The 16,318-nt window shown below is 39.4% G+C and overlaps 1 protein-coding gene across 1 annotated transcript in view; it reads right to left on the minus strand.

The window, feature by feature from the left end:
* CLNK (cytokine dependent hematopoietic cell linker) overlaps positions 1-16,318 on the minus strand; it is a gene marked incomplete at both ends in the record, with an annotated part of 34,378 nt that overhangs the window by 16,463 nt on the left and 1,597 nt on the right. The window contains 5 exons of the mRNA XM_082483092.1: positions 2,990-3,118; positions 4,539-4,558; positions 8,166-8,245; positions 9,955-10,117; positions 16,127-16,205. Coding sequence (XP_082339218.1) covers positions 2,990-3,118; positions 4,539-4,558; positions 8,166-8,245; positions 9,955-10,117; positions 16,127-16,205 — 471 coding nt within the window. The remainder of the gene's footprint in view (positions 1-2,989; positions 3,119-4,538; positions 4,559-8,165; positions 8,246-9,954; positions 10,118-16,126; positions 16,206-16,318) is intronic.

Consider the following 16,318-nt stretch of genomic DNA (forward strand, 5'->3'; position numbering starts at 1 on the left):
GGCAAGGGAAAGATTTTATTACAGCTATAGAAATTCAGAGGCTAGTTATTTTTTTACATAAATTATTTGCAGGAGAAGGTTATGGACTTCCATAAAAAAGAATAGCATCCACTGAATTAATTACGGTAAATGAAAAAAAGTCTTTGTTAAGGATTTATTCTGGGAGGAGGGGAGAAGAGAGATGAATGATTATCATCTTTCTTCAACACTTTTCATCTCATGCCAAAAAATCTTATTATGAACTTTAAAGTCAACTATAAATGGAGGTAAGTTTCTTGAAGACTGAAGAGTTTCAAAAATGAAACATTCACAGAGGCAGAATGGAAAGTGTAGAGGAAAGGAGGTGCAAACCAGTAAAAGAGGAATGGAGAATGCTCCTCATGGCCCCACTCAAGTAGGTGGTTAGGTATTTTTCTGCCTTCTCCTGATCTGCCTGATAAACAGGAATATCCTTTCCTGAGAAGGTTCTTCAGAGAATATTTTCCTTCCAAAAGGGACAATGTATTGAGTCTGACATCTTTCCTAGGTATGATGAACGCTCCTGTTTCTTACCAGCACGTATCTCATAATAAAAGAGATAGGGAACCAGATTTTAGAAGTTATTCAGCAACGTAAGGTGTGGATAAGAATCTAGTAGTTTTTTGAAGGCTGCAGGATGCAGTCCCTGCTTAGCTTACCTCTTAGCCTGAGAAAATATGACAGTCAGTTATTTTGCTAAATTAGTCAGACAGAATGCAAAAGGAAGACATGGTATAGAAAACCCTGGGAGCTCTTTTTCAACACTTGCTCATTGAGAAGGGGTCCCTTCCTTGTGCCTGTGCTGGAAACATCAGCATGGAGGGTTAAAGAGGCAAGAAATCTGGGAATGATCCGTTAGGGGAAAGTTTCAGGAAGGCTAGGAGAAAGGAGAGGAAGTGGTTTGGGTTTGGATAGTTGCTTTTGTGGTAGTTTCTGCAATTTGTTAGCTTGGTCTTCAGGGTCATTATCTGACGTGTGAAAGGCTGTATTCAAGACATTGGGTGCATGATAAAATTAAGCGATAATAAAGGTGTGCGTGTAGGGCTGGCCTCCACCACAAGAGGACATGCCGTTCATAAGGCCTGCCTACCACAGGCATGTAGAAGTTTAAACCTCACCAAAGCTTCTAAGATACATTCCAGGATCCTGCCCATGCCTATATTTTTTTTATGAGGCTATTTATAGAGTGTATAAATAATGATGTGTTTAATTTTTTAAGTCTTCCAAGTCTTGTTGGAAAACAGGACTTGCACTGCTAAATCATGTCTGTGGTTTGACAGGTTTGCTTACAGTCTAGAAGATAACGGCTGTCGTGCCGTACTCCTCCGCACTGAGCTCATACGTATGTTTTCTCCTTACAAAGCTGTGACTGGACTGAAGATGAGTGAGAAATATTTTGAGTTTAGTGCTTGTGTGGGAAATTTGTGAAGTGCCTTCCCCAGATTATGTGTGGTCTTAGTCTCTTACTCAAGTGATTAAAAAAATCTAGTACCATTAAAAAAACCCAAGCCTATTGGAAATATTTTGGTATCTATAACTGCAGTGTGGAGTTTGCTGGTTATGATTTTTGCTGCCGCTTTTTAATTCTAGCGTAAGAAATGACATGTATTTGTATTACAGATTTTGGCTTTATAATATGGCCTTTCAAATCCGAGTGCTTTGCATACTGATGACTGCTGGCAAACAAGGCTTATAACAGTTCTCACAGAGCTTTAAATGTATGTGCTGCCCTTCTGAGGGAGGGGACCAGTCATGGGATTTGGAACTTTGCAGCTATAGGTCAGGTCACGCATCTGAATATGAAGCTCCTTCATATTAATAAAAGGTCTTATAACCAACAGCTTTTGGAATCTCATCCATGAAAGAATTTAAGCATCAATCAGGAAAAAAATCCCACCATAGTTAGAGTTCACTCCTTAAGTATATACTTAAGCAGAAGATTACTTCATTGATTTGTTAGCTTTTTTTTTTTCCCCAATGGGATTTGCAGTGACCTTTATAAAATGAAGCAAAATTCCATCCTGATGGACTGAAATCAAAACTATTTATGGAAGGATGGACAGGATCGGCACAGCTCAGTCGTGCCCAAACTTTTGGCCGCAATAGGTTTTCGTCGAGAGGCATTTGAGCATTATACCCTGTGTCCCCTGGATGTGTGTCGTTCCTCTTCCCAGCATGTGTCCACCACCATCCCCGTTTCTGAGTGTGTTTTGGTCACACAGCAAGAGGACATATGCATCTGGTTCCATGGCAGTGAGCAGCGTACATACACGCTCATCTGACTAGATACGTGTGTTACGTGAAAAAAGCAGCCAGTCTCATAACCTGACATATGTGTATGCTTGGTCATGCAGCAAGACACAAGCGCTTCGTGCTTCAGGACTCAGCGCTCATCCATGCTGCCGTGTCAGGATGCTGAATGAAAATGGGTGGTGTATGTATGACAGAGGAGGGCAAGATGGAAAGGGCAAGAAGCGACTCATAGTCTGGATTCATTGGTCTGATGGGCTGGAGCAAGACTTCTGGCTACAGATTAGTCATTTCGTTTGCTGAACGTAACATCCTTGGGGTGTGGAATGTATTTCTGTGTCTGGTGCGGTCAGTGTATTTCCCCATCACTTGATTCACCAACTGTGCTAAGCAAGTGCAATTGTTTCTACTTAGAAGTGATTGCAAAACCTCTAAATATGAATAAGAAAAAGTAGGACAATCCTTAAACACAGTGTTTGTGAAAGTTCCACCTACTTTTCCACTCCTTTCCTTCTTTACCGTTATTTTAGACATTTTTTTCTTTAAAAAATGCTAGTGTCACATTACGCTAAATACCACTTCTCTCAATTATTCACAGCTGTCTAAAGAATAATTTTTTTTCTTAAGTAAAAACAGAGGTGCGATGGAGGTAAAGTCTCGTGGTTTGACCAGGGAAGGCGTTTTGATCCTCAGGGAATGGGGATGAGGAATGCACCCGTACCTTGTGACTTCTGCTGATATTGGAAAGGTATGAGCTTGGCTGAGCGTTTTCCTCGTGTGAAAGAACTGGCTGCTTATCTTCGGCTCTGGAGGAAGTGGCTGATACTGCTTTGGCAGTGTCTTCAGAGGCCTAGAGAAGTCAAAGGCAAATTTGAAGGACTGTTAGGGGATAAAGGAGGCACAGGGACTGTGCTGAGCTTAGCTCAGGTCCAGAAGCTTCTTGGGGCCCTTCAATAGCAACAGGAATTTTGGATAATATTCTACAGTTGGAAGACATTACTGTACTCTGTTACGTGCCACTTAACACTGCTTTCACGTGCTTCACTGGTACGTGCCAAGTACAACTCTCCCGGGTTGATATTTCTGGGTGGATATGGCCATGCGTAAGGCCCAGCCAAGGAACATGCTGCAGCTCAGAGACACGGGAAAATCTGCTCCTTCATCCCCGAAAACTCACAGCTAACACCTGCCCAGGGTTTTCTGGCAGATGTGGGCATGCTCTGCTTGTGCTGTGAGACCTGCCAGTCACAGCCCAGCTCCAACTGGGAGCTGTAGCACGGAGAGCTTGGGTGAGTAAAAGCAGAGGTGCATCCATCCTGCACTGCAGACCTGCCCTTCAGTGGTGGGCTCCTGGGGAGGGAGCCTTGGGCATTTGTATGGGACAGACCAAAATTACATCGGGTGAGAGAATTAAAAACCAGTCTGGTCACCACGATGCAAATAGAAACATAGTGAAATATTGTGGAATAATGAAATGAGACTTTTCTTATTTCTGCACTTTTACAGTTTTGAATTTGTGAAGCTACACTGTCCTTTTATGGTCTTATTTCATTTTTTAACTGAAAGAATAATCTGAATATGTCTTTAATGCAAATCATATTTTAAACTTGTGTACAGCGTTTATGGCAGTCAGTGCAGGCACTGAGGAGTAAGCTTGTCAGTCCTGGATGACTTTTGGAAGTACGTCTTAATTGTAGCAGTTATTATTGTTTGGGTCTGAAAAGATCAAGAAGTGATTAATTATTAGTTTGTGGGCATAGAATAGAAAAATACATTCATGGAATAGAGCTTGGTCTGTCTTCTGTGAGAGTGAGTGGCAATATTCCAGTTGATTTCTATGGATGTAATTTAGACTTGTAGCAAAAAAATTGGCAGAAAGATTTAAGAGGCAATGAAGTCAACATTATCATGGTGAGCAGAGCCTAAGGTGCCAATACAAATCAACAGAAGATTTTTTTTTTTTCCCAACAATTTATATCTGGGTTGAACCACATTGAAATTTTCTAGGCTTTTGACTTGGTCCTAGGCTCAGCCGAGTTAATTTTAGAGATGCGGGCCTGAGCTGCAGCTATCAACACTAATGGCTTATGTTTTGTTCTCCCTTCTTTCATTTCAGAAGCTAGAAGGGTCCAAACAGAGCCATGAAGTGAAAGGATACCGGCTCACTTCCAGTCATCTCGTTACCACGGGTGGTACAGATGGATGCGAGCATTCATTAGCACTGAGTTCCCAGAGGAACTGCAGGTAAATGATCTCTTAAGTGATCTTACCGTGGGGGAGGCATGGGGTTCTGGAAAAGAGAGGAAACAAAAATCTGTGTAAACTTCTTTCCTTGTTTTACTAAGACAAATGTAAAGAGTTTAGATGAAGCAGACATGCCTGTGTCAACAGTTAAGGGGTTTATGTGCTCTACAACACATAACATCATACTTTAGTATGCTGTTTGAAAATCAGTGAGAGGTGAGAGACTTCTACGTAAACCATGAATGCAGATAAGTGAGATAATGTAGAAATGCAGATATGAGTTCTCTTATCCTGTAGTTAGTGGTTGCAAAATTGCAACGAGCTTTTAAAAATATATTCAATGGCAAAATGACCTGTAAACATTTTAATTGAGGAAAGATTCTGCTTACCTGGCCTCCATGTATTTTCACTCCTTCTCCTAAAGATATAATATATAATTTTTAATAATTGTTAATAGACTGCTTTCCATATAATTCACAAAAAAAGTATAGCTTTATTCTGGAGTTGTTGTTATTATTATTGGCATTATTATTGGCAGTCCACCCCTATCCTTCCCCCTCCCCAGCTCTACCTTCAGAACTCTGCTCCAAGGTCATGTTGCTGTCCCCGTACCTAACATCTGACCTAACACATCTATATATCCATAACTTTTCCTGCTATTGAATGGGAAGCATTACTTTCTGTGAAGCTAGGGCTGGAAGCTTCAGAGGTTCAGTGGAAGGTTATCATGTGTGGGAACGAGAGCAAGTCACACCTGAGACCTGAGATAGAGGTCACTGGACAGGACAGAGTGTGTTTTCTCCATCAGCTGTTCTGCACTTGAGGCCAATGGGCTCTGAATGAGGCTTATTGCACATGGTGTGGATTTTGTTCGATCTGTACTTTATTTAGCCTTTTTTAAGGGTGGACTCATGGACGGATTCGGATGCGATTTGTAACTCGTCCTCACCCATTTGTGCTTCTCTCCGTATAAAACATAAGACTTAGTGTACTTAGATAGTTATGGTGGTCATAGAAGGGTTCAGAATCTTCTCGCGCTGTAGCCAAGTAAATCTTTTTAGTACCACAGACTTTCATTTCATAAGAGACATAACTAGGAATTAGTTAAAGTTAAAGCAGGAGAAGAGAAGGTTTATTGTTTTTAGCTTAAAATATAAAATAAAGGAAATAAAAAATTGTCATAATACTTGATAAAACAGAGTGAACTTTGGTCTTACCTCCGGCTTCAGAATGAAACATTTGAGGGTGATATTTATTGAGGTATTGTAAATTTAGATATTGTTGAGAGTCTTTATATATATGCTTATCAAGTTGTTTGGGACTCATTTTTGTCTGTTTTGATTTTTGTATAGAAATTTATAAAAGTCTTGAAAGTCAATGGCAGTAAGTCTGGGTTTTTTTGTTTTCAAATCTACCAAAATATGACTGATTATTTCAGTGACCATAGGACATCTTACTAAGAAAATCCCCTATTTTACTCCACTTGCATTAGATTTTGATTTTGAAATTGTTTTCTTAAGTTCTACATACTGAAATCCTAACTAATGTAAAAAGACATGCAATATATCTTAAGTTTTCCTTCAAGTAAACCATAACAAATTGCTCTGAATAAAATACTGGTGCCTTAAATGTATAACAATTCTACAAAGTAAGTGTTGACAGAAATTCTTCTGTGCTGTTCGTGCCATCTTGTGGCAAAACCAATTAATAGCACCGGGCATGAGTATATATGTTAAGGTACATTTAGTAACAGTGTATTGTCTAAAAAAAATATTCCTCTGCAAGCACTGTTAGCTCAAGATGTACTGAAACATATGTATAAGATGTGTTCCCAAACAGCAGAGTTCACCTGCCTGCACTGTCTTTGGTTCATCTTTCTTAATGTCAGTACGCTTCTCATGGAGAGTGTAAATCCAACCTACTAAATCCTGGTGGAATTTGAAGCTTCATCTAAACTGGCAAAGTGTCAGTGGCACCTTTCCTACTGATTTCTGCAGGTTTTGAAGCTGGATTACTCGAATTTCTCTCAATTAATCTTTTTTTACAAGCTACATCAGGATTTGCTCTCAAGAGTCAGTCTAACCTTTCATTTTGCAAACTTGATAGTGCTTACTTTCTCATAATCGGTAGGAACTATTTGGCTCTATGTTTTGTACTATAGTACGAACTAAAAGGAAAAAAATAATCAAATTCTATTTTGCATTGAATTCTTTGTGTTATTTTTCAAATATAACACTTACTGTCTGAAAATCAGCCATTCCAGCAAACACATAAAGGATCAAATTTTCCTGGCTTGGCAATTGCATTCTTTTTGACAATATTTACCATATGGTTCAAAGATTTGGAAATAAGAGAAAAAAATATCATACTCTTTCAAGGTTAATCAGGTATTTTATCCTTCAGTAGTTGACTTCATGAGATATTGCTACATCTAAAGTATATCAAATATAAAAAAAGAGTATACAGGAAAGTATATAGAAACCTACTTTTAAAATAATCTTATGATTGAGTAAAACCATAAATCAAAGGATTTAATAGTTGGACACCTCGTTAGGTTCTTGAAGAATAAGAGAGCAGTCTGTCTCCAATTTTACCACAAAAAACAAAAGAGAACAAACAAAAATTAAAGGTACATTTGTGACTCGAAATTATAGGATTTTGAAGGAAATTTACAGTTAATGGTAAAGCAGCGGAGAAAAAGTATATGCTAGGTGATATACCATATAATTAGCATATTCTTAGTAGGAGTACATTGTCAGACAGCATTTGTAAATAGTTACCCTAGGATGTAAGTCCTTAGCAGGAATTGCTAAAGTTGATATTACTATTTAAAAATAGTTACTACGCTTTACAATATATTCATTTCACAATGCTAGAGAAGAGCCGGGAGCCAAAAAGCATGAGATCATGAGAAGGCGAAGTAAAGCATAGCAGGGATCTTGCAGCCTTTAGTGTAACAGTTCAGGAGACACAGGCTTCCCCCCGGCCCTTCTCTTAGAATCGTAGGGAAAAAGAAAACTTGATTTTTAAACCGGATGGCTTCCCCCTCTCCATCCCCCGCCTCCCCCGCTTGAGGAACAGGGAGTTCACCAGATGAAATATAGCTCCTTTTGTAAATAATTACTTTGATGTTAGGTAGTTGAAACAGCGTTGCAAATTTTGTAATATGATTGTTTTGGAAAGTGGCTGCTGTTCTGAAAACCGTGTCCATTCTATCATCTGCCGTCTCTGCTTATGTATGAAAGCAGAGATTGAAACAATTTCTCTTTCTGATTGCAGAAACGGGTAGATTTTTTTATTATACCTCTAACACTTGGCGCGCTCCTTCCCACTGGAACAGATGTGTGTTTCTGTTAATAAAACAAAATAAAGACGTGATGTTAGTCGTCATCCTTGAAACCAGGGCTAGTAGAAACGGCACTGCTCTTGACTGAGATGCCTCTAATGTTTGGTAGATCCCCAGCAGCCAACAAGTGAAAGCAAGTGGCGAGAACGTTGGTGCAAAGTGAAACAGCGATGGCTCACTGGAATTTGGGTGACCTTGTACAATCGAATGTTGTGTGGCTAAGACTTTAAATAGACTGCACTTTTAACTTTAAATGATATTACAGAGAAGGGGAAGTCTGTGACTAGGTTTTAAGATCTTTACTTACTGCGGAGTGTTGAGGGGGCTGAGATGTGTGCTGGTTGTTCACTGGGGAAGTGGTACCCGAAGGCCTTAAACAACGTTTATCTGTAAAAGAGGAAGAAAAAGCTAGACTGAGTAATTCAGTAATACTATGTTTTAAGAAGAAGGGGTTTTAATGTTCAAAATATGTTTTTCAGGTCAGATCCTGCAATTTTTATAGCATTTTAATTTTTTTCCTTTTCAGAAATTCCCCATTATTTTAGTAGCTGTCTCGAGGATGTAAGCATGACCCCGATAATAGCTTTATGGTTAACCTCCTCACTGGGGTTAAAAAAAAGCCTTCATAAGCTGGTACGCAGTTAAGGCAGACATTTGACCTAGACTGTGAACAGACTAGCGAATTTGTTTTTCATTTGAACCTCTGTTCTTGGCAATGCCATTGTGTTGTTCTGGATTTGTGAGGGGCATGAGGTGGTTTTCTCTCTAGAAAGCGTTTTAATTTTTACTTTAGCTTTTAATAAATACTGTACCCACAGCCATCTAAAAGAAATGCACAGGTTGTACACTAGCATCTGCTTTCGACTCGTTAATTTTATACCTGAAGGGCATTGTTATTTGTCTAGGAAAGACGGCAAATATATTTTCAGACCTTTCCTCACTCTTGTATCCTGTCACATTATAGTTACTGGGCATAACACACAGGCGAAAACCAGCTTTTTGTTTAACGTGTTTTCTCTGAAATCACAAAACAAAAATGGTGTCTTTTTGGTATTTCAGGACAGTCTTACATAAACAACAAAAGATGCTGACTGATGACTGAAAGTCTTTACTACTAACTAAGATAAAAACAGTATTTGGAATTTATTTCAGATTTCCAAATAACATAGGCAAATGAGTCTTTGGAACATAACGTAGAATATCTGGATGTTCCGACAGATTGTGATCTGCTCGCACACTGATAAATTTACTCACGTTAAGAGCCATCTATTTGCTTAGACATCAAACTAAGTCCCACAAAAATCAGTAGAAAAGTCTTCGCTGACTTTGATGTGAACTTGGGCAAGCTTGCATATGTATGTTCATCCTGTATTTTCAGATATTTTTGGTTTCTGCTTTCCATTCTTCCTCATCTAGGATTTCCCCCCAGTTTTTTAATGATTCAAAACCTCCACAGAGTGTTTATAATGGCTTCGAGAATGGAGGGCTAGGATGATATTTCACTTCCGTAAACAGAATATTAATTGTCTATGTGCATGTGGGTGTTAAACGTGACTTAGAATGGCTTTAGTAAACCAAAACTTGGTTAATGCAGCTATCTTGCAAGGTTAAGAATACCTGAGAAATACACTCAAAGTAATTGCTTATTACTGCGATTGAAAGCGGCAGAGAATGCCTTTAAAAAGAATCCTACATTTCTTCATCTGCACGTTATCATCCGGAGGTAAGTTCCATATGTTCTTTAATATGTTTTCCATCTTAAAGGTTTCCACACTTAAATAGCAGTGGGCTTTTCTGTGGGTCTGGACAGTCGGTTTTTTGTACATTCCAGGTGGAATGGGATCATAGAATTTCTCCCATGAAGGTAATATTAAAATTACAAAAGCAGCATGTAGTTATTAATTTAACATAATCGAATGGAAATAAGGGTATGAAGATGCAGACAAAGCTTTTTTTCTTGTTCTGCCCACCAGTGTTTTATTCTTCAGGTGAACCGTTTCATTTTTAAAGAATATCTGGCAGATGGAAAACCCCAGGTCTGTAGTGTTCCTATTTACTGTAGGTTTGGCTCATTTTCCGCAGACAGCAGAAGTTACCTGCATATTCGGATTCCTGTAGAGGTTTAGCAGGAAGGATTCTCAAAGCATGGATGGCCTCCAGAGTGGAAGAACTTACAATCTCATAATCACCTTCTTCCTCATCAGATGCCTTGGAGGAAGATTGTAAGTCACTCTCGCCCTTCATTTTCAAATCTTTGTTCTGCATAGAAGAGATACACAGATAATACAAATAAATTTTAGTTCAAGATTAATTTCAGATTTGGAAACATTTGACTACCACAACCAGACCATTTGGTGCTCAGGAAATTTTCTGATGGAGAATGAAGGGTTGGAAAGTAGTTGAGCATGGGTTTTGAGGATCTACATTTTTTTATTTTGATTCATAAAATAGCCATTTGGGTGACAGTTTAGGTCTCTCTGGATTTGGCCTATCACCACTCCTGAAAATATAATGATAGTGTTTAATTTTATGATCATTGCAGACATTTGAAACTGTGCCTTACATTATAATCATGGAATCATGGAGTGGTTTGGGTTGGAAGGGACCTTAAAGATCATCTAGTTCCAACATTCCTGCCACTAGACCAGGTTGCTCAAAGCCTCATCCAGCCTGGCCTTGAACCCTTCCAGGGATGGGGCATGTGGTATTTGTATTGTACTAACTGTTTAGGTATGTTACTTGCAAGAATATATTAACTAGCTCATCACAAATGTCATGCTTTAAAATAAAAAACGTGCACTGTTTTTGAGAATTTGTGCCAACAAGTGTGCAGTCCAAGTGAATGCAATAGCAAATATCTGTTGAACAGTGGAATCCACAAAAATGTGGTGCTGAGAGTGACGCAGGATGTCTCTGGATGTGTCTATACACTTGTGCTAAGTTGTTCAAGATTATTTTCTGGAGTCCTACTTCACCCTTCATACTCCCTGTGTACGTGTTGGAACATAACTGCTGGCTTCCTTCAGGAGGAGACATGCACAAACAGTGCAAAGCTGAGATTACTGCCAAATGAACTCAACTGAGGGCAGCCAGTGGCTTTGTAAGTCATATTTTGCTACTAGAGGCAGTATAGGTGCATCCACTCACTTGTATCTTCCCTAATGTTTGTTTTAATCTCATCTTGAACTCACTAGTAATGGGGAATCAATAGCTTCCTGAGGTATCTTCTTCCACTGGTTAACTGTCCTTTCAGTTCATGCTTTTTCTCCTGAGTCCTACAAATTAAACCGATTTGTTGTACCCTCTAAGGACACTAAAAAAATTGATTACTATCCACTTTATTTCAGCCTTTACTATGCTGCATGCCTATAATTATATTTCTTTTTGGTGTTCTCACTAAGGAAGTACAATTCTTGAAAGCTTTCTCGAGTTGTCAACCAATTTAAAAGATTTTGAACCTTGTTATCCCCAGTGTCACTTTCCTGTGAACTCTCTCCAGGTTGTACACATCTTTATTACAACATCAAGCAGACCCCCAAGAAGTGTTCTTGACAGTACATTTCAGGGTGAGCTTTGCCTTTTTATAACAGTACATAAAAAAACCACCACCATGCCCTAGACAGAGCCCTGCAGGATACCGGGGTTTGCAGGCTGTTCTGCTGCCTAACTCTTTGCAGTTCGGTAGCAGACTACTGTCAACTAGGCTGAGGGTGGATAATTTTTCAATCAATTGTGCAAACACTTCACACGTTTTCATCTAGACCAGGTTCCCAGGTTTCTACTTGTGAGACTGTCTTCTGGGAAATGTCAAAGACCTAGCAAAAATCAAGATATACCACATCTACTGTTTTCTTTCTACCCACTACGCTCGTATTTCTGCCGAGAAAGAAATTGGTTTGATGAGTTGCAGAGATGTTCTTCGTGTTCACATTAGCTATGTTTTACACAATCAGACTTATTATTTCCAAAAGTTGCTTTCACACTGACTTTGTTTAATAGCCTCTCCAGGTATCCAATAAACCCTCAGGATCTGCTTTCTTTCTTGTAAGAAATTGAGGTTACCACTGCTCTTTTCCATTGCTTTAGGAACTCAGGACTCCTTGGAGAGTTCCCAAAGATAATCAATTAATGTCTCAGAAATTACTTCAAATGCGTCCCTAAGTGATTTAGCACAAGTAAATATTCTCTTGGCTGTTCTTTCCTTGTTCCGCTCTGTGCTATTACTGCCTTCTAGTTGGTATTAATTCCATATAGCGTCTGATTGTAATTAACCTTTCTATGAAACCTGAAGCAGCCAAAGTATTGATTACATCAGCTTTCTTTAGTCACTCTTTGCTTGTTCAACTTGCTTATTAAGCAGTAGAACTGTGCTTTCTTTTATTCTTTCTCTAACTTGTAAGGTATTTGCAGTCTTTTCTTATGCACCTGAGCTGAAACTCAAAACCAGCTCCCAGATAAAAATGGAAAGACACTGAAATGCCTCTTATGTGTACTGTTAACTTTGCAGCTTTCATTTGCACTTGTTACATACTAAACCTCGAGGTTTATGACTTACATGCTTGTTCAGCTTGACTCCTGTTATTTTCACGTGATCTTATGATAAAGGTGTATTTTAGAATCAGACCACAAATCGAAAATTGACTAGTGACTGAGTCACTCCCCTAATCTAGCTCCCACTAAAACAAAGTAGATTTTCTTATATATACTTCAAAATTCTCATGCTTTATTTTGCATTGACAGTGAGGATTACATTTTCTGTTACCAGCTTTATAGCCAAGATGTTATTAACACAGATCAAGAAGTGAAAGAAAAGTAAAATTTCACAAAGAACAGTGTGATACTTACAAAATGATAAGTATTAGCAGGAACAGTTCTTCTGTTTTCTGTATGAAACGGAGAAAATAATGTCAGCAGGTGTCATTCTGTAGAAAATGATACAATAACTAATAACTTATATAAAGGAATAAAAATCTGTCAGCTGCACAGTATTTTACAGATACTAAACCAAAGGAGATGAAGCAAATCCACCCATGAGTTTGCTGACCTATGCAATGCATGAGGAAGTAGCTGTGTGGAAATGGGATTTGCAACCACTGGCATGTCTAAGCCCGCCCACAGGAAATACTCAGAGAAGGATGTGCTTGTCCTCTCTCTCTCCCGAATTTTGATGCTTGGTGCAGAACTGTAAGGGCTCACCCTGGTGAGCCTGGGGATCCTGGTCTGGAAATCCCTCTTCTGAATAGAAATAGACCTTGTTCCTTTAGTGGCAGAAGAAAATCTGACCTCCTGCTTTCAGACCGAACTGGAAACTGAGCTGTGCTGATGTCTTTTCTGTAGTAGCACAGCACTTGCCCAGGAAATTTGAGTCCTGGTTTCAGCTTGAGAGGCTCCAAAGTCATGTTTTCCAAACCCGAGAACTCTCCAGCTACCAGGCAATAAACTCTTCTAGGTAGTGGCTGTCTGCCCATGGAAGTTGTCTCATGGTATAGCCAGGAGAGCATAAGTTACAGGGCCAAAAAACTAGGGAACAGGAGAGTGTGTTTACTTGAGAAGAGACTCCCAAGTTCTGCCCTTAACCTGATTTACACATGTAATCCAGTGACTGTTTCATGCAAAAGAGCCATGGTATCTCCTTGCCCAGTACGTGCTCTTGTTCTGGGCTGCTGAAGCAGTCCTTGCTTAGGCTGCCTGTAGCCTCACATTTTTGCGTCTGTGGCTACACAATAGCCTGATTTCAAAAGCAGAGAATGAAATTCCTTCTATTAAGCCTAACCCATAACGTATAGCTATAGCATGATCTAACGCTTAGGAGGAAGGGAGTGGACTGAAACCTTTTTAGGCCATGGAGAGAGTTGAAACCAGACCCACTTCTTGCCCAGCTGTTATACCTTGTGCAAGTATGTGAAAGATGGGCAGCATCCCCCAACCCTCCCTTCCAGCTGTGTTGTGAAAGAAGCCAGTCTTCACCTAAACAGCTTCTTCACATTTGTTGCTATTGTTCTTTTAAGGTCGGAACACTGCCTGAGCCTGGTATTGCAGGGTTTTATATACCCCAGCAGATGGCATTGAATGTTCATTTATTCAATATGCATAATACTTTTATCTCTGCTCAGAGGGTCATTCACAGGGGGGGAAGGGAGAGTTATTCATGCAAACTAGTTGTCTGATTTTCTGTTTAGTTATGCTGGTGCAGATCAGAAGAAAACGCAGTTAAAACAATAATATTACCGGGGAAAACTGAGGCAGATGAGAGGATACAAATATAATAATGGAAAAAGGCAATCGGTATCTTAAATTGTAGCCTTTTAACTTCTGTTAGTTAAAAAAATGCTCATTCTGTCCTCCGCAATAAGAAATGACTAACGGTGGTAAACATCAAAGCTATTAGCCATGAATTTCATGGCTTAATGCTCAAAGGAGAGTGTTTGACACAAGTCTTTGGGGTGATTTATTGCTCTATAACTTCAGTTTATGATTTGATGTCCAGGTTAGTTTATAATCTATTCTGTTACACTGTGATCACCCGAGTTTGGAGGATCTCCAGCCCTCCCTCTCCTTTTCTTCTAACGCCTCTTTTGCACAGCGTGAGTGAAGGGAGAGGCGGCGTTGCTACTCTCCTCCGGGCATTCCCTTTACATAAGGTGAATGTCCAAATATTTGCTCTGCGCTAGCTGAGGACTGCAAACCAGCTAGAAACGTCTCCTCCTGTTATTTAAGAATGACATTTTGGTAGTGAAGATGAATATTTCATGCTGTCAGCTATGCTGCACATATGGGGCCTTCAGAATGAGAAGTGCTGCGTGCCATCCGGGTGGTGGAAGATCATTGAAGAGGCTCACTGCTTGGGGGGAGACTATTTCTGCTGTTTGAGATATATATATATATATATCACACTGGAACATCCAATTTCCCGGTGACGATTCTGGTGCGCTGGCTGTTGTACAGGGATGAAATAGGACAGAATCTTTGTGCCAGGTAGTTGCAATTAGCTGGACCTTCTGGCATCGATATTTTTTCACTGCATGCTGAAGACCTACGGCTGGCAAGAGTCAAAGTCTTCTCAGGCTATAGGGAGCGATCATATTTTATTCAGTCTGAAAATTTGTTGTGGCTTTGCTACATCCTCTGTCAGATTAATAAATGGAGTGTATCAGTTAACACGATTGTAAGGTGTTATATTTCTATGGTATATGCGTGGGTGTGTTTCTGCCAGTTGACAGAGAATGCCTGATGGCCAAGGACAAAAGGGAAGACGTTAATTTCTCTTTAATTTGCGAGGGAATAAAATGGTATGTATTTTGTGGCAACCTTGCCTACTTTTCACGGTGACCTAAAAAACGTCTGTTCAAGAAGGGCGATAGGTTAGCGATTTGTACATGAAAACCCAATGTCAGAAACGTAGCCCTTCTTCAAATGAGAAAGCAGAAGGTAAATCTGTTCCCGGTGACTTCCGTGAGTCTGTGAACACACAGTGGTTTTTTAGTCACTGTTTGTGGTATTTCAGCCGGTGACAGAATGCGATAAAGTATTGTGGGTTATATTTTAATAAACCTTGTGATCCTGACAGGGTGTCTCCTAACCACTGCAATAGATAAAAATGAGGCTGGAAATGCTGCAACGAAGAACCTGCATAGGAGTTTTCAGTCACTTTTTTTCCTCTCTGGTCCAAAAGTATGGTGTAAAAACTTGTCCTGTTAAGTACATCGACATCTTCCTCTAGCCTCTAGAGGGGTTAAGCAAGACAAGCAGAAGCTTCCTGAATTGTATAGGTTTAATTCCAAGAGCAAGCAAAAGACTAGGCAGGCTTTGCCTCAGAGACTGTGAAAAAGGCACGTGAATAAATGCCGGTTGTGGTGAACTTTTGTGGTAGGGCCAGCTATCCTTAGAGAATAAAAGACGTGCAATAGTCTGCTGCATTTTATTTTTCCAGAACTGCTTTTTCCAGCCCTAAATCTAAATCTTCTGTATTATATTGGTATTGAATGCATTGAAGCAAACTTCGCATAACACAATAAACACGTGGTATGCCAAATAAATTTATCTGGCTAGTTGGGCCCCTATTTAGTTAGATAATTTTATGTGCCCTTTTGCTTTCTTCATTAGTGGATATCCAATTTCCAGTTAATGTATATCTATTTCTTTTCCTTTTTTCTTACAACTAATCTGAGTTTTTATTTTCTTAAAATGTTCTGATCCTTTATGCCTTGCATGTTACAAACTGTCACTGACTCTGGGTAATAAGTAAGGTAAAAAGACATGCTATAGTACTTCCTTTTCCAGTACTGAAAGAATTTTACCTTTTGGATGTATATCCAGATTCATTACTGCACATATGTTTGGGCAAGATCTAAAGACATAAAAAAAGAAAAAAAAAACAAAACAATCCATTTTAATATTAGAAGTTGCCATTGGTCTGTGAAACTTCTCAAAAAGTCTGGCTTAACAGAATGAGTGAAAGCT

Source organism: Vanellus vanellus (assembly GCF_965231255.1).
Source record: "Vanellus vanellus genome assembly, chromosome: 4".
NCBI lineage: Eukaryota > Metazoa > Chordata > Aves > Charadriiformes > Charadriidae > Vanellus > Vanellus vanellus.